Source organism: Arvicola amphibius, chromosome 5, assembly GCF_903992535.2.
Source record: "Arvicola amphibius chromosome 5, mArvAmp1.2, whole genome shotgun sequence".
Lineage (NCBI taxonomy): Eukaryota > Metazoa > Chordata > Mammalia > Rodentia > Cricetidae > Arvicola > Arvicola amphibius.
In genome coordinates this window covers 61,082,037-61,107,962 of record NC_052051.1, presented here as the reverse complement: position 1 = coordinate 61,107,962, position 25,926 = coordinate 61,082,037, and the positions used below count along the sequence as shown (strand labels likewise).

The following is a 25,926-nucleotide window of genomic DNA, read 5'->3' as shown; positions in this document are numbered from 1 at the left end:
ATAGCAATATATATTATATATAGCAATATCCTGGCTTACCCATAACCAACATCTTCACATTTTCTAAAACATTAAGAACGTTTATTTTTCTCATAGAATTAAAAATACCTTTTAAACAGAAACACAGAATTGGACATACTAATGGGGTATCATATGATACTTCAAAATATGTACATATCATATAAGATTTTAAGAGTAAACAAACTTATCTTCTCCATTAGCTATAGTTTTATGTAAAGCAGTCAAATTCTTTCCTCCCAGGTTTATGGACCACATAGTACATTACTATTATCTATAGCCACCCTACTTAGTTGGTTTTGCTATAGAGTCCTTCAACTCATAATGTCGAAATCTAGAGAGGGCTTCTAAAACTTCTTTTGTCAAAGCCACAGTCTTTCACTTCCTTTCTTTCACTTTCTAAAACTTGACTTCATTATATGTCAACATTGCTTTGGGAGAGAGAAGCTAATTCCAATCTGGTGGCAGTGAGTAGATACGACTACAAATAGAACCATGGCCGTAAAACAAATGGCTGCAAGATGCTATGTGAACACAGAAAGCAAGCAAATAAAAATCTCAAATGACACTAATTTCTCTAGAAACCAAACATAATTTGTCATAAGTGTATACTATTCCCATTTTTCTTTTCATCTTTACTCTCTGTCAAAAAACAAGTGTGTAGTTTCATTTAATCAAAGAAGGAATTAATATTTTAGGGACTTTTAGGCATTTGGTATATACTGATAAACCACAAAATATTAATCACAAATAATTCCAAAGCACAATATGAAGTTCATGAAGTTATTGTGGAGAGTTGCAACTCTTGCCATAGTGTTCTCCTTGACAACACCCAGAGACACAAGGAAGTGAAGTATAGGACAGGACACTAGGCAGAGCTCAGCTCACCCATAAAAACAGTCACTGTCTATCTCTATCTTGATTATAAGTTAAACAATCTCACAATCTAACAATCATACTGCTTCAGTGACTGAACCCGTGCTGTATCAAACCCAAAACCTGTCCTCAATCGCAAAAGCAATTCAACAGAATTAACAGGGAGGAATAATAAAAATAAATACTATTTTAGTATGTAGAACCCACTTTGACTTGACAATGGTAAAGACAAAGGAGGTTATCTGAAATGCTGGGATAATTCCTTTGCTTTTGGAAAGTCCGTTCGTCTTTGTAAAGAGGACTAGACACAGTGAGCTCCAGGAGCTCCTACCCCGCTGCCTGACAGGCTGAGTCAGACAGCCGCTGCAGAGGCTTTGGTAGCACAGTGCTACTCAGGCAGCTTGCCGGTCCCTTTTAACAAAACACATGTCCTCAAGGGATTTTCCTTTGCGCTGACTTACCATGCAATTGCAGACTCATTCAAGTTTGGATCAACAAACTGGTAATCATTTTATATAAATTTAAGCACACTTCTATATATACTGTGAAGTTTAACCTTTTCACAAATCATAAAATGAATTCATCTAAGCCTTTCTAAAACAAAATCCATTCTTACAGTCGTTATGCTATGATAATACTTTCCTCCTTCAGATACTGATATTTTAAAGATGAACATAAATTCTTACCTCGAAAAGATAAGGCTCCATTTCATTCAGGGTTTTCCCAAGATGCTTATCAGGATCCAAACCTGCACAGGAAAGGGCAAAGTTTTCTAGTAAGTGTCAGAGTAGGACTGTAAAGGCAGACTCCCTTCCCCTGACCCCGTCTCTCCTAGGAAAGCGATGTGTATGGATTTTAAATTGTTTTGATTTTAAAGTTAAATGTACTTCACCAGCATTTACTTTCTTATTTCCCTAAGATAGCTGGATTTCTTACTCCTAAAAAAATAAGTTTTAGTTTATTTCAATGGGCAGATGTTTCCTTCAATTTGACTTTCTTTTTCAGGAATTTTAATTAAGATGAAAATAGTATAATTTCAAAGACAGAAAATGCAAAATCTCAGCATTTTAGTTGTGGTTTATTTTATTTAAAGACAACAGTGTGATTTTCCTGTTTTATTTTTATTTTAACTTTAAATGTAATTACAGAATAAGAGAAATGAAATAGTATTAGATTGCTACACCTATAAAATTAGTTCACTTGCTAGTACAATATGATACACTTGTATTAAGAAATCAAATCATAGTTACTCTCAAAACAATGTGTCTATTTAAACAGACTATAATTCTTTACCAAAAATATCCTGATTTTAGTAATTGAAGTGTCTCCTCAATTCATTACAGTAATATAGGTACTTTTCTGTATTTAGTAATATTATGTCAGGCTTATGTGTTCCTCTGCCCTCAATAACGCCTACTTAGGCCTTTTGCTGCTCACACCAGCAGAGAACTCCATCACATTTCCACATTTGTTTCATTGTCTCCCTGTTCGTTAGAAAGTGACAAGTCATTAGGAACCCCATGATTACTATCCATATGAGACACATTCAGGTTATTTGGAAAAAACATTTCTTGGATAAGAGCCAGAGATCTCTAGGGATTGACGCTAATGTCCTTGAGAAGCTGATGGCCTAAACCTATTGTTATCTTTAAATCAGGGCAGGCTTCACCACAGAAGCGTTATATTAGTTGTGGATGTGGGAGGAAGACCACCTGTCCTATTCCCCCCAAATATTCAGATGTTGAAGAGCTCTCAAGGAACTCTAATTCCTAGAGCGCCAATGGCTCCATAAATTATTAATAACATACAAATTAAAACCCAATATAATTGAATTCTTATTTTTCTTACAGTTTCACATATTTTACCTTTCAATATGCAGTTTGCATATAGTTGACTTTTATTTATGAAGAATGTCTTAAAAGTAAATATCTGGTAAAATGGATCACTTAATTTATAAAATTATCATCTAATTTTCAATAAATTTGCAGCTCTAAGATTTTGGTCTTTTGGTTGTGTTTTGTGTGTGTGTGTGTGTATGAACTTTTTTTTTCTGTTACTGAAAATGAATTTGTTTCTCACACAGTATATCCTGGTTACAGTTTTCCCTCCCTCTACTCCTTCCAGGGAATAGGACTTTCTGACTGGATGTTACTTACAAAGAATTCTAATATTCAGGAATGCTTATAATTGAGAATTGAAATGTAAGATTAGTATCATTAAAATAAATTCATCATTGGCCTTCTTTAGAAGTTTTTAAAATGATCAAGTCAATGTTTGAGTTGAAATTAAACATGAATATTGGAATGTATGAATCACTTCCGAGTTTAACTTGGCTTTGCTGGAAGTAGGGGCAACTTAACAGTAGTTTTGATACAGAGCTTTATTTGTGTTGAAATGATTCTAGGATGTGACTATTTGAACTATTTGAAGGTATATTAATAACAAGAATTTGGTAATATTCAAATCTGTCCTATATAGTCATTTTTTTAAAAAAAAATTCAGTATTAAATGACTAATGCATCTGGTCTAAAAGGTACAATATTCTCTGTCTTAAAAAACAGCATCTATATCCAACACAATGTCAGCTGTAATTGAGAGCATCTGTGTGGTTACATGTTTCTTATTTATTTTATGTAAAGCAACATTACATCAAACACTTCGCGATAGTATGAAAAAGACAGAATAGCTCATATACTCTTTAATGCAAACTTTATCCCACAGCTTCAGTTCATCTCACCCCGCAAGAGAGACATTGCTTGCTTAGATTCATTCCATTCAGTGACTGTTAGCCAGGAAGCCTAGCTCGTGAATACTCACAAACTGCACTTCACTGAAATCACACAGAATCTTTTTAGTTTATCTTCTCCAATCGTCAGCTCTGGAATGCTGTCTCAATGTATTATGTCTCCTAAGAACTTCAGTCACTGAGCCATTTATTAATGTTGACATAAATAGTGATATCAAGAAATAAAATATTAACAAAGAAGACCACAGTCCAGAGGATGTAGGATGTCATTTCATTTCAAGAACATTTTAATTCACAGGCATGAGAGTATTTTAAGTTACTAACAAGATTTTCTTCAAAGTACAGGAAAAGATTTACTGTAAATTCTGACATCTAACCATTCAATCATACTTATAGACATTCCTTGATGGAAGCTGGGTGGGTGAATAAACCCACAACAAGACCTAGGCACTGGATAACTCCATGCAGAATTAAGAAATTAATTAGGAGGAAGAACTATAATTTGCAGAGCTGACATCCATTTTACTTTAGTTGCATGTATCAATGGGAAGCGATTACAATTCAATTAAAATATTCAATTTTATTACTTTACTGACTGACCTTGAAGTTAATGCGTGCTTTATTTAATTGCATCATCTATGAATAAATGTTAACCCTAAAATGTTATGCTCCATTATTTTCAATGCAGTTTTCAACATCTCAACTGAATTATATCGGCCAATTTATTATCTACTGGCATAAAAGCAAGTGGAGGTTTATTTCTTCAGGACAGGCCAATATATGGTGAAAGAAACATCACAAAATAGTTGATAATGCTATTTTTAACAAAGTCCAGTGAAATGAATCTTATTCCCATCTTAACTTCAGCAGTGCACACTTTTAACTGTAAAATCACTATCAATATTAGAAAAGGCATAATCAATCTGAGAAGCAATTTCCGACCTGCCCATAATTTTTGTTTAATACATTGTAAGCAGGAACTGAGAATCTAATATAACTTGATAATTAACACACACACACACACACACACACACACACACACACACACTAAATAATCTCTTGCTGTCTCTATCACATTCACAAGTTACCAGAACAAGTAATCTCATTTTGTAAAGTTTAATTTTTTTAAAAATAAATGTAACATTTAGTTGCTCCCAGATGTAAAACCTACACCATTACAACATATTTGAGCATTTAGGAAATGGAATGAAAAAAATTCTGTTAGATATGACATATAGTAAGAAAGACTGGTCATATAATTTCTACAATAAAAATGAACTGACACTTGGAAGTGAACACTTGAGCAAGGACATTACTTCAACATTTATACTTTTCATGTCTCTAATTAGGCCACCAAATTCTTAACTATCGTAGTCACTGTGTCAAGGCTTGTTTTAATATTTGTCTTCTTTCTTAAATCTATAAACTGAGATTTAAGTAGACTCATTTTTATGGAATCACTTTAAAATCCATGGTATATATTAAATGAATGGCCAGTAAATCACATTGAGTATAATTATGTAGTTATATAATCAATACTTAACTAATAACGGACCAAATATTAAAATTTTCTACTTTAAAAATATTGTACAGTTCTTGACATGGAAAGAACAAATAAAAATAAAAGATATGTGCACAACAGAAGGAGCATACTGGAAATAGTTCTTTAAGAACACTTGTTTTTACTAGTTTAAAACATGAGGACTGCTGGAACCTGGAAGCCTGGTAGGGGTAGAGATATTGGGAAAGCAAAAATCTAATGGTAAAGAACAATGTATGGATGGATGGATGGATAGACAGACAGACAGAAGGACTAACGGGCAGACAGACAGACATATAGAAAGAGACAGACAGACGGACGGACGGATGGATGGATGGATGGACAGACAGACATAAATAGAAAGATAGATAGACAGAAAGATAGATGGATGGATAGATAGATAGAAAGATAGATGGATGGATAGAGAGATAGACAGACAGACAGATAGAAAGATAGACAGACATGGATAGAAAGATGGATGGATGGATAGATAGATAAAGATAGAAAGATAGATAGATAGATAGACAGATAGATAGATAGATGGATGGATGGATGGACGGATGGACAGATAGGTAGACAGACAGATAAAGATAGATGGATGGATGGATAGATAGATGGATAGATAGGTAGATAGATACATACGTACATACATACATACATATATACATACATACAAACCAGTCCTCATGGTTTTGATTTTTACTATGGGAGTTTATAGCTGAATTACAGAAGACTGACAGACTCTAGCAGACTGTGGTGTAATCCGGTCGACCTTTGATTCAGTTTGGAATTCAGAAAGGTCATTCTAGCTTCAGTCCACTTCCTTCAGTGGAACGAGGACTGGAGGAAAGATGGAAAGGGAGTGAATATGGCACACCAGAGATGTTAAGTGAGAGAGGCTGTACTAGAACAAAACCATTAATCAGAAAGGAAGGGGACAAATTTGAGGGCAACACATGATGGGTAGGATACAGGCAGTACTTGCAGAACTAGTAACGTGGCAGAGAGAAAAGTTCAGATGATTCGTAGGTTTTAAGTATGAAGCAAATTAAAAGACAATACTATCAGCTACCATTACTTCAGATACAAAGCAACAAAGTATGTAAAATTTGGAAAGGGAATACAGGGTAAATATCATTCTAGGAGCATGCTCCACTTCCTAACACTCGTCAGAGAGGAGACATCTGATTGGCACTGAGGTAAATGGGGTCAGAGCCCAGCAGAGAGGTCTGGACTGGAGACACAGAAATAGAAACGGAAGCTGTGAGATGAGCTGACTGTGGGACAACACTCTATGTGAGTCAAAAAATACAGGAAAGAGCCTGAGGAATATGAATTTTAATGATGACAGTAAGAATGAACTGTTTAAAATTCAAATCTGATCAAGTCATTTTCTCCTCCCTCCTTGCCAAATTTAAGTATATATGACAGTTTAAAATCATGTATACTTAAAGTATTCAACTTAATAATTTCATATATGTATACATTCTAAGTTTTCATCACATTAAAGCTAGTTAACTTTCTATCACCTTGCATAACTGTATTTATTTTGGGGAGTGGGTGCTAAGGACTGAAACCAGGCTCTCCTGCTGCTAGGCAAGTGAACCTCACATATCCCAAGTGCTACTTAATGTTTTCAATTTGGTAAAACCCCCTCCTGAACAAGGTATGTTGGTCCATGCCTATAATCCTATATTCTGGAGTCTGACACCACACATCTTAGGCGACCCTTGGCTATATACTGAGTTTGGGGCCAGCCTGAGCAACAAGGTGAGACACTTTCAACTGTCCCTCTGAAAAGTAAAGATTTACCCTTTTAGTCTATAAATCTACATAACTTTTATAAGTCAGTTAATCATAATATAACATCAAAGCCATTACCCAAATAAAACCTGAAAGTTAATAAAATGTAAAAGCACTGGAAACTTCAAGTGCACAAAACAGTATCCTTAGCTATCATACAGTGCTGCACGTGAGAGTTCGTTCATCTTGTAGAACTCAAAATGCAAACCCTTCTTACTCAACAGTTTTGTACTTTTCCCTTGAGTTTCACATTTGTAGATTCTACATATAAATGAAGTTATGTAGTATTTGTCCTTTTCCTATTTATATAGCACTGTTCATTGAAAAGATTGTCTATTCTTGTGTGCTACTGGCAGAAGTGGATACAGAGCATGGGCTGACTTCTGGATTCTTTGTTTCATACTCTATTCCATCTGTATAATCTTTTTGATGTATGCTTTTTATGTATGATTTTCTGTATTATTTTTAATGGTAACATCATATTGAAAACTAACATAAAATATAAGAAACCATATATATATATTTGAAATCATGAAGTATAATTCATAGTTTTGTTACTGCTCACATTTGATTTAGCTATTGATCTTCTGTTCTTTCCTATGACTCTGGGGACTTTAAAAAATAATAGTATCAATAAAATATATTAATAATATAATATAATATTAATATAACAATAAAATATTATTAATAACTATGCTATTATTATTTTTTAACATGCCAGCAGCCACAGTTTTCTTCCCTCCCCCACCACTTCTCTGCTCCCCATCCACTTGTTGTTGAATATTCATCTATGTAAAGATGTGTTACATGGGCTTCTGTTGCCTTTGGTAATGATGCAAAGATGTGTTACATTTGTTTTTGTTGCCTTTGCTTAATTATGAAAAGATATATTGCTGATTCACCTCATCCACCTACAGCACCTGATTGGTCTAATAAAAAGATGAACGTCCAATTGGTGGGCAGAGAGAATAAAGAGGAGGCTTGAGAAAAGAGGAGATAAACAGCAAGGATGAAGGAGAAAGAGAGGTACATGCCCGGGGCCAGAGCTAGGCAGCTGCCTGCCAGTCAAAGAGACAGCAGAAAAGCAAGATATACAGAAGGAAGAAAGGCAAAAAGCCTGAGGCAAAAAGCTGGATAAAGAAAAAAAAAAACAAAAACAGGTTAATTTAAGCTAAAAGAGCTGGCCAGAAACAAGCCTATGGTAGGTCGAGCACTCAAAGCTAATAATAAGTCTTCATGTCATGATTTGGGAGCTGGTTGGTGGCTTAAAAGAAGCCTGGTACATCCACTCCTCCTCCTTTTCTATTCAGAAAAGGGCAGGCCTCCCATGGAGAGCACCCAGAATGTCAATGGAGAATTAAGCTGCATTGAATCTCTTCATTTACTTTGGAGAATATGTACATTTTAACAATTTTAAAGTCTTCTAAATCATTAACATCAGTTTTGTTTCTATTGTTTTTTTCAGTTTTTAAAATAATTCAGTGTCCAAATCTCCTATCTCATTGGTTGAAATTATTCCTATGTATTTTATTCATGTTGCCATTTTAAATGAGGTTGTTTTCCAGATTTCATTTTTTGATTATTCACTATTTGTATGTAGAGATGCAATTTCTTTTTAGTATACTGATTATGTGTGATGAAGTTTTACTGGGTAGCCAATCTTAAAGTTTTGCTAAGTCTTCAGAGCTTCCTACATCCATCAGGATACCATTTGCAAACAGAAATAACTACTGTTTATGCCTTGGTGCTTTTTATTTATTATTTTCCATTAATTGCTCTGGCTAAGATTTCTAGTATTCTGCTATCTAGACACGGTAAAAGTGGGTAACCTTGCCTTATATTGTGGTCTTGTCACATTTATTCAAGATGAATATATGAGCACCAGCATTCAATCATGTTCATTTCTTCAGTATCCTACACTCCTAATGGATTATGGAGTAAAGAAAAAGAAACGGTAAGGGCTGTAGTTAGGCTTCTACAGGGTGAGAATAACCTGCTAGAAAATGAAGAGCACACAGCTGAAAACACTGGTTGCAGCCTGTCTCAGACCTTTTACAAAGAGGTGTAATTCATCCCCTGCATATTTTAACTTATACAAATTAGTCAGCATAAGATGAGAAATTAACAATAAAATATCTCTTCTATATTAAGTGATTCATTAGAGGATAAATTTTATACATGTTATAACACACCTTTGATCTACACGGTTTTCATACATTATGCTGTGATCTCAGCTAAAATGGGCTATCTCATTTTCAATCACTCCAAATAAGGACTATCTATATTATGAATATCACAGTGGTAAATTATCACATGTTATTTGGCTCACTGCAAAGCTGACTCTGGAAAGAGTCTCCCCGCAACACCCCATGTTTTTCTTCAAGCATGTTTGTCTCAAAGTATTTCCCAAGGTCCTTGGTAATGGACTGGTCTCATTGACTATGGCAGAAAAGGAACCAACAGGCAACTAGACAGAGTAAAAACACCGCATCCTTGACAACTGCTTGAAGGTAAACCATTTCTAACAGATGTTCCTATTGTTTATCCCCAAGGATAAAAAGAACCTACAGTAGGAAAGAAAGCTGGAAGCTCATTCATGAAGAGAAAGCTAAATTGGAAGTCCAGCTGAGCTTCTTAGAACCCTCGCTTGATTTCTGCTGGATGTTTGTAATCCTGATTTGATGTTGCTAACTTTCTGGTATTTTTAACAGCTTTACTTGGTAGCCTCACCCAAGTGCACACTCTGCTCTGCCCAAGAGTATCAGGAACTCCAGCTGAGTGCCCTGTCTTTATCTGCAGGATGCTTTGAGAACCTTATTTGATGATGTTCTGCTCTCTATATATTATATAATACCTATCTGTCTGTTTTGGTGTTTCTATTGCTGTGAAGACATATCATGACCATGGAAACTCTTATAAAAAAATTTAATTGTAACCGGCTTAGAGGTTCAGAGGTTTAGTCCATTAGCGTCATAGTGGGAAGCATGGCAAGCAGGCAGACATGGTGCTTGAGAAGGAGCTGAGAGTTCTACATCTGGATTGGGAGTTAGCAGGATGAGTGAGTGAGACACTGGACCTGGATTGAGCTTCTGAGACTTCAAAGCCCACCCCCAGTGATAAACATCCTCTAAAAAGGACACATCTACTTTAATAAGGCCACACCTCCTAGTAGTGCCACTTTCTAGAGACTATGGGAGCCATTTTCATTCAAACTACCACACTAGCTATCTATCATGGATCATTCTCTGGATCACAAAAAAAAAAATAGATAATAAAAGTAAATTTTGTATATTCATTAAATAATATGCTACACAGACAAAAATGACTTCCTGACTTCTTTTGGGAGATGTTTTCAATTAATTACTGCACATTATCTTGGACATTGTTTTAGTCCAAGCTATCTGATATATTCTTTCCATATGTATGACAGAGAGGGTTAGCTTTTAGAGTAACATGCATTACTGTAGGATCCTTTCACATTTATTTGTGAATATTGTATTTATTTTTAATTTTAAGAGGGATGATAATTAGAAGAGGTGAAGGCCAATAGATAGGTTTAAATTCAATTTTTAAGGGCTGGGGGTAGCATAGTTGGTAATGTACTTACCCTATATGATGAGTACCTGTATTTGATCCCCAGAACTCACAGAAAAATGCTGGGCATGGTGATGCTCATGTTTAATTACAGTGTTGGAGAAGTGAAGACAGGAAGATTCATGGGGCTCCCTTGTCAGACACTCTTTCCTAACAGGTCATATCCAGGCCAATGGAAAGCTCCTTTTCAAAGGAGGTGGATGGCTGTTACTAAGGATGACACTGAAATTCTTGTCCAGCCTAAACACACATGCACATACATGTGCACGCTCACCCACATACAGCTGTATATTCACAAGCAAATGAACATACACATGCATAATGTATGACTATTTAGTAAACATTTCTAGAAATTTATATATACACAAATATTCCTGTATACACATATATAGATAAATATTCATATATATCATATGTTTGAAAATATAAATACAAAGTACTTTGAGCATGAAATCTTAATTTATTAAAAAATTTAAGGAAAATATGCACATCAGAATCAGATTTTACAAGGCTAACTTTGTTACAACAGCCTCCCTTACAAGAAAGAACAATGTTCTAATATTAAAATAATCCAACTCAGTATTCCTTTTCTATGCTGTTATAATCTGTAATTCCATTTATATAACTAAGAAAATGATGCTTCTATTCAGAGATAGCCAGTTGTATGACTAGTTGTACTTGTTTTTCAAACTGAAGATTATACCAAAAATACTTAAAAGTTGATATATAATCCTTGATTTGATTTCATAAGTTGAAAATGATAAATAATTTATGATACAAAAGGGTATGGTAAAACTCTGAAGCTTAAAAAAATCTGTACTAAATTACTCTAAGTGAAGACAGAATATATTTAAATCACAATTAACTATACTTTAAATCATATTAAATAATCATTTTTAACGAAATAATTATTTGAACCAAGTTCAGGTATAAAAATTGTTAACTATAGAATATAAAAGAATAACATAAATTGCTTCTAACCTTTGCTGCTTAGCATTCTTTCTAGAAAGACTATTACAATGCACGATTTTAATTATGTCCATTATTATCCAAATGAATGACAGAAGAGTACAATGAGAGGGAGAAATAATTAACATGCCATAGCATGGCTTATTTGGGCAGTCAGAAGCAGAATCAGAGTAAGATATGTATAGAAGTACCCCCAGTGAGCATGCGTGGGAGTGGAACCTGGCAATTGGGCAGGTTGCATAATTAAAGCACATGGCTAATTAGTATGGGCATCTCTTACTGTGAACCCGGAAGGTGAGACTAAAAAGTATACATTAAATTTGGAAAGAAAATTCTAGTTAGCAGATTTTTGGGAGAAAAGAGTTTAAAAGCAATTCAAGCTACTTAAGAGAAATAGACAGTAGTTACAAGAGATTATGCCCTATGACCTTACCTGAAAGGTCAGAACAGACATCTGTGCATAGCAAAAAGATAACATGGAAACAGCTCCGTAGAACTGTTCATGAACCTGCTGAAAGTGTCTAAATCATTTAATAATACAGTATTTGAAAAATAAAGCACCAGAGATGTATTGTTGGGGAATGAATAATCTGAGCTATAAAGGGACAAAGAGTAAGAGGAGGCCAAAGCCCTGCATGAGTGAAGATGCTGGGCTCCTCAGCCAAGACTCAGGACAGAGATGAGGGTAGCAGGGCACTTCATGGGGCCTTGTGCTACACTGACCTGTACTGTACAGCCTGTGGGGAAAGGACTACTCCAAGGACACTTTGAGAATAACTAGCGATGCAGAAGCAAAGAGCAATTTCCTAGGGGGAAAGAAGAGAGCAACTTGAGAAATTCCACAGCAATAAATCACCATGGCCAGATGGTGTTCAACTGAGAATTTCTGAAGGAAATAAAGTGTGACATGGCCGAGCATCCGAAAACCAGCAACTGTTTCTGAACAGTGCTGTTTTGCTAATATGAAGGCTTTCTTTAGGAAAGAACAACAATAAAATTAAGATTTATAGAGGTAAAGATGAGAAGCTCTTGTGTTGATAATGGAGAAACTGATAGAGTCTAATTAAGAATAGCTTCCTTCTACATCAGGATAAGGTTAACTGACTGAGGTCAAATCACCCACTGAGTCTATAAAGAGAACACTGTTTCTCTCCATCCTATTAAACTTATCAGGAAATGTCAATAAAATACTAGATAGATGCAAAACAGTAAATGTAATTTATTTGGGAATTACATGACACTTTTAACAAGGTCACATGAGACTGTTGGGGGAAATAAATAAGCACAGTCTTCAGGAAGAGAGGCCACAGGAGAAACTTGGGCCATTAATTGTAAAACTTGCTAAGCAAGGAAAACAAAGTTTCAGGGACAATTTCACTTTTGTTCCCTACATTGGGTCCTAGGCATCTTTTAATGTTAGCCAAAAGGGTACACGACTTATAGTGTATGCTCAAACTGAAGAAAGGAATTGGAAGTACCTGGTAACATAGATTTCCTTTCTATTAGGAAGAGAAGGATCTCACCAAGGTCAAGAGGCATGGTGATAGTGTGGAAGGAAGATGAGCTCCCAGATCAAAGAAGTCCAACAGGCAATAGAGGGAAAGAGGCAGATAACAAAGCTTATATTTGTGAAATGGAATTTGAAAGCCATAATTCACTTCAAGTTACCTATCACTATGCCGAGTATAAGCAGCAGATTTAAAAGAGAACAAGCACTGCTGTTAGTACCGGTAGACTGATTTTACGTATCAAATTACGGCTGTTTCCCTCAGTAGGGTCAGTTTTGGACACTATATTTACTTAACACTATACACTTATTTGTCCATGAGCAGGTTATTTAAAATAATTTTGTAAACTATCTTCATAGCCGGTAGTATGTTACTCAAAAGTTGAAAAAGGGAAGCCAGTCTTCCTCTGATTACCTCCTTTCTCAATAAGGAGCACAATTATATAGGGAAAAAGCAAGGGCCAGAAGTAGAAATCTGAACTCCATGCAAAGGCTTGGGGCACCCTCCTATGACATTATATGACAGCACCAGATGCAGGAAAGCTCCCGGAACAAACTAAGACTTCTTTCACCTGTCACTTTTCCTTGCTCTTAGCACTTTCCTCTGAAGCCACAAAAAGTACCAGCAGTCTTTTGGATATTGCAGATTGCTACTAAAAATCCCGATTCTCTTTGGCATAGTAAACTGTTGCCCCCATCTCAAGCTAAATACACAACAACTCCTTAAACAGCACTCACACAGCACCGCTGCTGTCCTTTTATTGTTCGGGTAACTCCCTGCGCAGTGAACCACAGTTGTTTCTCTGTGCCATCTTCAAAATAGTTCAAACCATAGTAAGGAACTACACAAAAATGTTAAGGTTTTTTTTTCTGTATTTCTGGGAATTTCTATTGCTAATGCATTGTTATCTATGTGTTTAGGGTGCCTTTATATTAATATCATCTACAAAGACCCAACTGTTTATACCATCTCTCTCTTACATTACTAGACCAGCAATCTTAAAGGTAACTACTACTCATAAAACACAATACTCCATATTAACTTATTAATTCCACTTTGCCAATCTGCTTAGCTGTTTTGCCATCTCAAACTACAACTGTCACAAATTAAGCATAATGTAGAACATTGCTTTGGCTGTTTCTCAAGAGTTAGCAGTTAACATTATCTGTTTCATGCTGTATATACATACCTGCTGAATTCTCCCTGGGCAGCTGCAGTAGCTAGGTTTTTCCAATGAATATGACTCGGGACTAACTCTATTATCAAAAGTATTAGAATCTCAACAACCTCTAAGCTATCAACAATTTAAAGATCATGCGATTCAAGCACACATTCAAATAGCTGTTTAAAAAGAAGGGTTAGATAAAGAAATAATGATGTCAGTATCACGGAGCCTTCCACAGTTGATGCTGACTTATTATCAAGTTCATATTACATCCATTTGCTTAAGTAACTGAACTCTTTTGTTTTACATGTTGTAGGTACAGTTGACATCAATAGGATAATGACTTAGAAAAGTGTAAGCACATGAAATCACATTTTAAGTAGCAGTAGGATGCAATGTGAGAGTTGGTTCAGCCCTTACAGGCTTGGCTCAAAACCAAAAATATAAGAATGCAATCAGAAATATTTTCTTGTACATAATTTTTATGAGTTATAGCTGTAAACCAAAGTAGTCACTTAACTGGAGTGGGAGACTATTGAGAAAAAAAAAGTCTCATCACCATAGGTTTAGGGTTAGGGATTAATATTTTATTTTGGAGCCGAGTCTAAGAGTAAGTTAACTTTTTAAATTTGAAATGAATGGAAAATTATCACAAATGATATTTCAAACATGTTAAAATATTTCAAATCTCTTCAAATATGTTGCTGCTCAAGTGAAACTTGAACTGTCTCAGTAAAGAAAACGAAGGGGCAAAGACAGAAGTGCTTTGCGGTCATGGTGATAGGGATAATCTCAGTGGGCAGATCTGAACGGACACACTACTAGCAGGGTTCAGTTTTTCCTGTCTGACGTCCACTGTGGGCTAAAGCAAACAGTAGTGGTAATTCACCTAAAGATAAACAGGAAACCTTTACTTTTTTTTTTTTTTTTGCCACTCGATAAGTTAAACAACCTCCTTGGTTAAAAAAAATGCAATTATGAACCACAGCTGAATGGCCCCAGAGCACACTGGCTCCATTAAATTTGCTTGTGTCTAATTATACCTGCCCAAGGAAGGTGAGAAATGCATACTGATAAGATCTTTTTAAAACAAAACAAAACAACAACAAAAAAAACTGGCACTAAAAAAGAAATGAAATAAAATCACTGATTTCTAATCAAATTGCCATCTAAAACTATTGTTGTATTTGCTCTTTAAGACCCATATAAATCTAGGCTTTGTGAAACATCATTATAATTATGTTTTAAAGTGTTTGGTATAAATATTTCCTTCTAGAAAACCTACTCTAAGTCATCAATGTAAGCCATCACCACGTCAATCACAAATGTCTTTCTTACATATTTCAAGTTTAACATTTTAAAACTAGTTTAAAATGTTATTATTTAGAAACAGCAAGGCTGCTAAATGTTTCCTAGGACATGGAACCACTATATCTTATCTGAAATATCCTTAGCAAGGCAAGAATGGGAGGCTGGAAGTACAGAACTGAACTACAAAAGCCCCATGATTCAGTCACAGTTTAGACAATGACTTTTTATAAACCTATCAAAAAAGCTCATCTACAATAAATAAATAAACAACCAGGATAAACAGAAAAAAAATCTAGATTACTTATGTACTTATCTTTGAAAGCCTTTGTAGGAGACACCAATGGGCAGGACAAGACCACAATCAAAAGGAAAATCTGAGATGCTACAAGGAATGACATGCAGAACTATCTATCGCTAAGCTTTTAGGGCACCTACATATTACCTACATAAGATAAGTAGCAAAAATCAAAATAATAACGGGCCACTAGTGAGATGAAGAACAAAACAGTGTGGTATGTACCTTTAATCCCAGGCCCAGGAAGGATGACTATGAACCCTGTCAGTCTGAACCAGTTATTAAGTCCTGGATTTAAAAAAATTAAGCTAGTTGGTAAGCAAACAAACACATAACCTTGTGACACTCCACTCCCCTACATAAAACAGACATAAAAACACAAGTAAAATATAAACAATTTAAAAATATACATATAAATCATGAGGCAGATGAGTCAAAATATTTCAAGGCTTGTGCTAGGTAAAATATAGTTACAATGATGATAAATGCTGTGTTCTCCATAGTACCATGAAAATGGATTTCAAATGAAAGAAAAATTAGTCATACTGAGGAAAGGGATTTCTCACCAGCAAAGTTATATTGAAGAATATTAAAATGAGTTATTGAGGCAGTAGGAAGCTTTCACAGAGTTAAACGAGTACATTAGAGGAGAATAAAGTATAGTGAGAGGGAGAATATAGGCAATATACATAAATGTTATAGAAACAAATAATACACTGCAAGGACAGACATGCATCTAGATTAAGATGCAAGGTAACTATAACAAGTTCAGGAAGAAAATAAAGTACATATACAGTAACCACTAGACAAGAATAAAAGTAATATTTAAGTAGTTAACTAATAAGTGTAATAATGGAAGCAGGTTTAGTAAAAAAAAGTTAAGGAAAATCATATAAATACCTTTTATAATTCAGATAAATAATAAGTTGATTATACAAATCCGAATTTAGTTGAAAGCGACAAAGAAAAGCTCGACTTCAGAATCCTTCCAAGATGAGTGCTGAGCAGAAGAGGGCCGAGGACAAAGTGAGCACGAAAACCCTAACAGGAGGCCGTTCAGTCATCAGTGTCAGGAAAGCTACACTGTGAGGTTCAAGTAGTTGACAACAAAGGGGTTTCCACAGGGAAAGTCCATAACATAAATCCATGTACAATGAGTAGTAGGTTGGTCTTTTGTCTTGCTCATTTTATACAGGAGTTCACTTTGTAGCCCTGGCTATGATGTAACTTACTATAGACAAGCTTATCCCTATAATCAACATTTATAAAGTATTTTAAAAAGACAAGTTTTGAGGAAAACTCACTTTATCTAAGAGAAATAAACACTACTGTAGAATGTGGAACATTTGCACAATGGAGTACTACACAGTGGTAAAAAATAATAGCATCTTGAAATTTGCAGACAAGTGAATGGATCGAGAAAAAAACCATACTCAGTGAGGTAACACAGACACAGAAAGACTAATATGTCTTCACTCCTAAGTTTCTTTTAGACATAAAGCAAAGAAAAACCAGCCTACAGGCCACAATCCCAAAGAAGCTAGACAACAAAGAGGACCCTTTGTCACAGGAGAAGGTAGAAGAATAGAAGCAAGGTAGGGAGGGGAATGAAGAAAAATGTATAGCTCAATAGAAACAATAAAGAAAAATATGTAGAATAAAAAACCAGAAAAAAGAGAAATAAACACTGATGAAGCTGAAGTCTAATCTAACAGAGAATAAGAATCTCTCATAAAATTTTATCCCAAGGAAATTTCCATGCCCAGATGGCTTAAGTAATCAACACTTTGGAATACTAAGAAAGAATTAATACTAGTCTCATAGGGAATATTTCAGCAAACAGAAAAGGAGGGAGCACATCAAGGGTTGTGTCATAAAGCCACATTACCCACACCTGTCACTACCATGAAAGAAAATTCTAGATCAGTCTTCTTACAAACACGAATGCAAAAAATCCTAAACAGGGCAAAGAAAATGAACCAAACACTCATTATTGTCATGAGGACATCTCCCAGCAGTGTAGGCCATATGAGTGTGGAAGATTTACAAAAAGTAGTGTTGTAGGAGGCTACTTGTTTGTTCCTGGCTGCTCAGCCCTGAGATAACCACACAGAAACTATTAATTAAATCACTGCTTGGCCCATTAGCTCTAGCTTTTTATTGGCTAACTCTTACATCTTAATTTAACTCATTTCTATTAATCTGTGTACTGCCACGTGGCTGTGGCTTACCGGGTAAAGTTTCTTCTGGCATCCTGCGCCTGTCTCCAGCAGGGATACACGGCTTCTCCTCATTCTGCCTTCTTTCTTCCAGCATTGTTTAGTTTTTCCTGCCTAGCCCTACTCCACCCTATCACAGGCCAAGGATTTTCTTTATTCATTAACCAATAAAAGCAACACATAAACAAAAGGACTTCCCACACCAAAGCAGAATTCCCATTTTGTTGATCAGACCATTTGTGACCATGCTTGTTATAAATGTCAACACAAGTAAGTTAATTTTCTTCAGAGAGCATTTTTAGGAAATAATGATTATATAATTCTACTTTGGCAAGGACCTCAGTACAAAAACAACAGATATAAAGACATTTTGGATAACACTGGGCCAGGAAAAAGAGCATGAAATCATCAGTATAACCAAAAAGGCCAAGGGTATGAAGCGCTTTAAGTTTAAAAAAGTAGAGGCAGTGGTTTCTTAATACAATTATCAAAGGATGAATCTACAAAAATGAACGCATTGAACTATATCAAAATTTACAAGTTTTCTGTTTCAAAGTGTACTGCCAGAGAGTGAAGAAAAAGCCAGGACAATATAAACAGCACTGTTGTAAAGTGGCAAACTGGAAACTACTGTACAGTGTCAACTAAGACACTTAAATTATATTGTTATAATGGAATAACAATATCTTGTCATGAGAGTGTACATAATACTACTGTCTCCAAAGTGTGGATGACTCTCATAACTATATTTGAGCTAAAAAACTCACAGACATAGTAGACAATACAGTATGCTTCCGTTTGTAAAACATTACAAATCCATGATGAGGTACTAGCATAGTAAGTGTGAGAACCTGGGTTTCCTTCCTTACAAAAGTTTTAAGATTGAAAGAAAAAAAACAAACAAAATTATGAGTGATTTTGGGAAGGCAAGTGTCACTGAAGACAATGATTATAATACTATCTAACTTAGGAAGTTTGGCTCAGTTATGTTTCGTCAAAGTATATACTTAGCATTAATGTATTTTGTACTTATATTTTAACAAAATTTCTTAAAGAATAAAATATGAAGAACGTCTACATTATATGAACAAAAATCTCTTACACAAAATGCAAAGCAAAAAGGTATGCTACAGATCAACGTGTGGAAAAAGATACAATTCATAAAACAAAAAAGAGAACAGAGTATTTCTATAAATACAGTCATAAAATTCTGAAAGATGATCAATTATCACTTATGTTTGTAGCTATAGGAAGGGGATGGTTAGCTAAAGAAATGAAAACAAAATACTTAGAAACTTTTCCTTTGAAAATGTGTGGTGTATTAAGAAAATTTTCTTTCAATCTTATTGAGATACGATCAAAACCAAACATTTCTAAAAGCTAAATTTCCTTAAATTCTGCAAGGTACGATTGTTTAAATGGTAGCAGGAAGAAAATTCTTTACATAATAAGCTGTTAATACTTAAAAACTTAAGTTCACTGGTATGTGTCAGACACAACTGTGGGAAGGAAAGGTGTAAGGGCAGATCCATTTAGCCTTTTATTACCAGCCGAGCATTCAAAGGAGTTGTTTGTCCTGCTTTGGGTTAGGATTCCTTCACTATGGCCCCAATACATCCTTTTGGAAATGTAATATATATTCTCTATCAATTTATGTTAGAAATTTAAAATTTGCTTTTATATTTTAACAGTGTTTACAGACTCTTTGGACTTTTAAGCAGTGTTGAGAATGAAAGATTATGAGGACTTTTGAAGCTGGACTAAATACATATTGCATTATGATATGGCTGATGGAGGAGAGTTATCTGTCTATGTTACTTTCATTGGTTAATTAATAAAGAAAACTGCCTTGGCCCTTTAAGAGAACAGAAAATTAGGTAGGCGGAGTAGACAGAACAGAATGCTGGGTAGCAGGAGTGGGGAGACGCTTCAGGCAGTCACTATATGCAGTTGCCATGATTCTCCTCTCTGAGATGGACGCAGGTTAAGATCTCTCCTGGTAAGCCACACTTGTGGTGCTACACAGATTACTAAATATGGGTTAAAAGAAGATGTGAGAATTAACCAATAAGAGGCTACAGATAATGGGCCAGGCAGTGTTTAAAAGAATACAGTTTCTGTGTAATTATTTTGGATAAAGCTAGCCGGGTGGTGGGACACAGCCCGCCGTTTCCTTCAATATATGGCCATGAGCCTTTGGGGACCAGGGAGTAAGATATAATGGTTTGAATAAGAAATATCCCCCACAGGGTCAGGTTTTGAACATTTGACACCCAGCTGGTTACATTGCTTGGGGGATGTCACAGAACCTTCCAGAGGTGTGTCCTTGCTGGTGGAAAGACATCATTGGGGAGCGGGGTTGTTTTTTGAGAATTTATACAATTGCCCACTTCTCACTTGTTCTGTTTCCTGGCATGATCTCTAGTTCTCTGATCTTGCTTCTATGCCTTCCCTCCAGCCTGGACTCTTACAATATGTACTGCTTCTTCCACAGGTTGTTTTCATCACCGTGTGTTAACACAGCAACAGAAAGTTACCAAATATAGACACCAAGATACACAGGATACTTATTGGGGATCTATCTTAATGTCCATGTAGAATTGAGTCTTTTCTTCTTTTCTACTACCATGGGATTGTTCTTTAAAAAATGGATGTTTTTAAAATTTAAGGGTTTTTGTTATTGTTTTTTCAGATTATTTTAATAAATGAAAGTTGATAAGAGACCTATACTGTAATGTATATATATATATATATATATATATATAATGTTTATATATATAAATATAGTAGTGTTTGTTAGAATAAATTTCACAGATGTATACCTTCAGGTAGTGAATAGAAGTCACATGCTATAAATATTAAAATCATACTTAAACATTTTTATGTAGATACAAAAGACAAATAAGTTAATTCAGTTGTATTTTTTTTTGTCCAAAGATTTAAAAGCATTAACTCGCCACTTCTGTTTCCCTCCTGAGGAATAAACTAAATAAAGACACAACACTAGTTATGCTTAATCACAAAGGGGGCAATGTTGAATTCTGTGGCTCTGTCCTTCCAATGAGGCCTTAATTCTGTGGAAGATCTGGTAGTAAAAGAGACATGATATCTTCCAGCATGGTATAGGATGAGTACAGCACGTATCATCTTAGAAAATCCAGGAGAGATTAAGACTCCAGGAAAGCAACAGACCACACTCTGCACAGCTTCACACAGAAGCCCAGCAGTAAATATGGCTTCAGCACAAACTTTAAGAGCTGCCCAGAAGACTGTTCATAAAAGAAAACATCTTGTCAATTATTCTCATCTTAGCAGCGAAAGAGAGCAGCTTAGCTGCACACTGAGCACACAAGGCCTTCTACTGGGGTAACCACAGCTTTAGCAGATACAGCAGAGCAATGCTGATCAAGAAGTGCTAAGTGCCGCACACACGTCACCCTTTCTCAAGTATTAACCATAACTATGAATTTACCCATGAAACCATCTCAGAGATGGGAGGGGTGGACACTCTGGCGCGTGGTGCACAGTTTAGGCTTTGCCACCCTGCACCTTCTCTGCATTCTCTCTAATGGGTTCTAGGATTAAATGCATTAGCCTCAAAGATGTTTCAAAAATGAATACAATGATATAAATTAAAAACAACAAACTCACTGTGTTTACACCTATCAAATAAAACTCCCAGATGTGCTTTTTCTTTTATGATCCTTGACAAAAAAATAATTTCCTTTCAAAAATAACACAAAGTTATTCTGTTTTTGTATTATTCACAATGATAAAACACAAGGTAAATATTTGGTGCTAGTTATGTATCTTAAGAGGCTTCCAAAAAGAAAAACACCAAACAAACTGCCCCAACAACTCCCATATTTTCTGTTTTACATTACCCTTAATTCCAAATTACACAGACACTTAGAAAACCATAATATCAGTTTTTTATTGTTAAGTATATACTTCAAATGAGATAGATGTTCACTAGTACTGTCTTTGCACATGTGTAAAAGGCAATTTTGAAATGTTCTCTCTCTCTCTCACACATATACACACACACAGTGCTTACTTAACATTTGTGACTCCACATGCTTATAACTAAATCATTGACCCGTCTTCAGCGTATATGTAACATGCAACCTTGGATTATTTATGCGGTAGTAGACAATAGGTTTGAAAACTCAGTTCCATACCCAAAGCTGCTACTTTGATGATGATGGCTTCAATGTTAGACGCTATCATCTCTCGGAGCAAGTCTTCCTGGTTTCTCTGCCATAAGTAAGTCAAAGGCTGGAGATCAAGCCGTTTACAGCTACAAAGTAAAAAGAAAAAAAATTAACATATTAGGATCCCCAGCAATTTGATTTAAAACATAATGCTTCTTTCAATGATTTTAACTTTTAAAATGCTCCTTCTCCTCTTCCTACTCTTATTTTTTAAAATGCCTTGTGAAACCAGAGAGGTAGCTCACGGGATAAAGGCACTTGCTATCTGAGTTCATTTCTGGAAATCCCATGGTGGAAGGAAAGAAACACCTCCCACAAATTGTCCTTTGCACCATGGGATGTAGACAGCCACACAGTGACAAACACAATGAATAAAAAAAACATGGCAAAAATTTAAAAATGCTTTGCACATTTAATTTTATGGACTATACATAAATATAAAAAAGTCAATCTCTAGGAAGACTAGAAATAATCATCTTTCGTAAGACTTTAAGCTTAGAAATCAGTGTCAAAAAGCATCCCATGACAATTAATAATTATTCTCACTTTCAATATTTCCATAAATTTGCAAATGGGGAAAGGCATAGTTCAATGGGAAGGGTGTGATAATTTAATGCATTACAAGTTTATCAGATTCTCCATACACTAAAAGTCAAGGCAAAAATTGGGAACTTGGGGGTGGGGGTGGAGTGGGAGTAAGGGGAGATGGGGAGAGAAAAGTGAGAAGGGGAGAATGGGGAGAGCTTGGGGGAATGGGATGGTTGGGATGGAGAAAGGGTGGATATGGGAGCAGGGAAGTATATATCTTAATTAGGGGAGCCATTTTAGGGTTGACAAGAGACTTGACTCTAGAGGTGTTCCCAGGTGTCCATGTAGATGTCCCCAGCTAGTTCCTTGGGCAGCTGAGGAGACGGAGCCTTAAATGGCCCTATCCTATAGCCATACTGATGAATATCTTGCATATCACCATAGAACCTTCATCTGGCGATGGATGGAGATAGAGACAGAGACCCACATTGGAGCACTGGACTGAGCTCCCAAGGTCCAAATGAGGAGCAGGAGGGAGAACATGAGCAAGGAAGTCAGGACTGTGAGGGGTGTGCCAACCCACTGAGACGGTGGGGCTAATTTAATGGGAGCTCACCAAGGCCAGCTGGATTGGGACTGATGGAGCATGTAATCAAACCAGACTCTCTGAACATGGCGGACAATGAGGGCTGACTCAGAAGCCAAGGACAATGGCACTGGGTTTTGATCCTACTGCATGTACTGGCTTTGTGGAAGCCTAGTCTGTTTGGATGCTCACCTTCCTAGACCTGGATGGAGGGGGGAGGACTTTGGACTTCCCACAGGGCAGGGAACCCTGACTGCTCTTTGGACTGGAGATGGAGAGGGAGGAGAGTGGGGGGAGGGGGAGGGAAATGGGAGGAGGTGGAAATTTTTAATAAAAAAAATAAATAAAAAACAATGCTTTTTGTTTATTTTTATATTCTTTTAAAATTTAATCTATTTATTTTATATTCAGGCTTCAGCCCTCCATTCTCCCTTCCCAGTCTCCCCCATCCTCTCTTCTTCAGTCTCCCTCTAGAAAAAGGCAGGTCTCCCATGAATATCCACAAAACATGGCATATCAAGTTGTGGTAAAACTAAGCACCTCCTCATGTATTAAGGCTGGGAAAAGTGACCCAATATGAGAAGTAGGGTCCCAAAAGTAAGAATCAGAAACAACCCCTGTTCCTCCTGTTGGGAGTTCCACAAGAGGACCAAATTACACAACTGTAACATATATGCAGAGGGCCTAGGCCAGTCTCATGCAGGCTCCCAGGTTGTACATTCAATCTCTGTGAGCTCCTATGAGCCTAGGTTAGTTGATTCTGTGAGCCTTCTCGTGGTATCCTACAGCCCTCTGACTCTTCCACTCCTCCAAAGGACCCCAGAACTCTGCTTAATATTTGCCTGTGGGTCTCTGCAACTGCCTCCATCAGTTGCTAGATGATGCCCCTTTCATGACAATAGGGCTAGGCACCAATCTGGTCACAGGATATGGCCAATGCAGGCTACTTATCCACTATTATGTCCCTTCCCATTGGAAGATCTTGGAATTATAACTCTGGCCTTTCACATTCTGAGCACACATTCAGATTCTAAATTTAGTCCTTAATCCCTAATCCTGATTTTTAAATTATTTATGATTTTAAAATATTAGAAAGATTGATGTTCTCTTACACATTTTCTACACGCACACGTTGATAATCAGAAAGTATAGCACCTACAGATACACCTTCTATTTCTTCTTTTTCCTGAAAATAAAAGAAAAACATATAAACTTAAAAAATAGGCACGTGGTTTGTCTCATGCTCTGAAAATTACACACGAACTGCATATAATCTAAGAAGCCACCTTCAAATCAAAGTAATTACCTGCAAATACACATTTAGGACTATTATCTGTACATACATTGTAATCCTCCTCCTAGTAACAAAAAGTAATTATTCCTTTACTTGAATTTTAACTACAGACCTATTTTCATAAAGAAAAGACTTAGAAGCAGTTCCAAAATGTTTTCACATTTATATATTTAATGACACTGTAATTCTACCAAGGACAATATATTCTTAGATTGAGTAATTTCTAAAATTTACACAATAGTATCATCAGATATGCTACACACTCACTGGTTTCTGATCTATATATCAGAAAAAGATGAGCAGTACAGAGGCATGTAGAATGCAGAAAACACTGAGGCGCTGCCCAGTATCACACAGTAATAAAGAATCCTAACATACATAGAAGGAATTGATTATCACCAACACAGTCACAAGTACCAGCATGGTCCAGTGGGTTAAAGATTTTGTCATCATACTCATGAGTTTACTGAAGGAGAACGTAAACTCACTCACAGTCACATTTGCAGAGGGCCTTGAGGCCAGAGTGAGTCTAAAGGTAGAGACGATCAATCAAGGATAAAGACTGATACAGAAAACTTAGGAATGTAAAAGAACAGTTCTAAACCGAGACTTAATGTAAAGAAGTGAAATATAGTTAATCAAGGGAGGAACAACACACACCATAGATATGAACCAGGGAAATGTTATCTATGACAGAGATATGAAGGGAATGATAGGGGTAATTATTAATATGGTTCTGAGTAGAAATTCTCTGAATACTTGTAAGAGAAAATCCATCTTAGCATAGAGACTGATAGAAGAAATCACTCCAGAGAGATAACATCATTGGTAATACACTGGTTTCCCAATCATGGTAACTCAACAACAGAAGGAAGAGTGTGTCACAGAAAACAAATCATGCTTCCAGGCACACCAAAGTAATCCTAACATGCTGAAATAACAGTTTGTCCTAAAAGGATACTATAGTAAGTAAACAAAGAATTATGCAACAGAATTTTTTCCTGCCTCTGAAGAATTTAAAATACACCCGCTAAAATGATAAAAAAAAAATCTTTCCAAACTGCCCCAAAATAAAATGATTATTTCTGGGAGATAACATTTCAGGAAAAGAGGTATTCCCTATATTTCCCCTATCAGCAACTTTGTGAAGCTCTTAACCGTTCTTTGACTTCCCTAAACATTTTCTTTCCCTATAGTCACTATATTCCTTATTAATAAATTATATAGTAGGGAAGGTACCAAAAGATAAGCTTTTCAGTT

The 25,926-nt window shown here is 35.9% G+C and overlaps 1 protein-coding gene across 2 annotated transcripts in view; it reads right to left on the bottom strand.

Annotated features, from left to right (window-relative positions):
* The window catches only part of Dph6 (diphthamine biosynthesis 6), a 122,347-nt gene that overhangs the window by 17,221 nt on the left and 79,200 nt on the right, over window positions 1–25,926 (bottom strand). For both annotated transcript variants that reach the window (XM_038331780.1, XM_038331781.1), the window contains exons 4-6: window positions 24,485–24,558; window positions 22,226–22,344; window positions 1,581–1,642 (exon numbers count right to left, since the gene is read on the bottom strand). In XM_038331780.1, coding sequence (XP_038187708.1) covers window positions 1,581–1,642; window positions 22,226–22,344; window positions 24,485–24,558 — 255 coding nt within the window. The remainder of the gene's footprint in view (window positions 1–1,580; window positions 1,643–22,225; window positions 22,345–24,484; window positions 24,559–25,926) is intronic.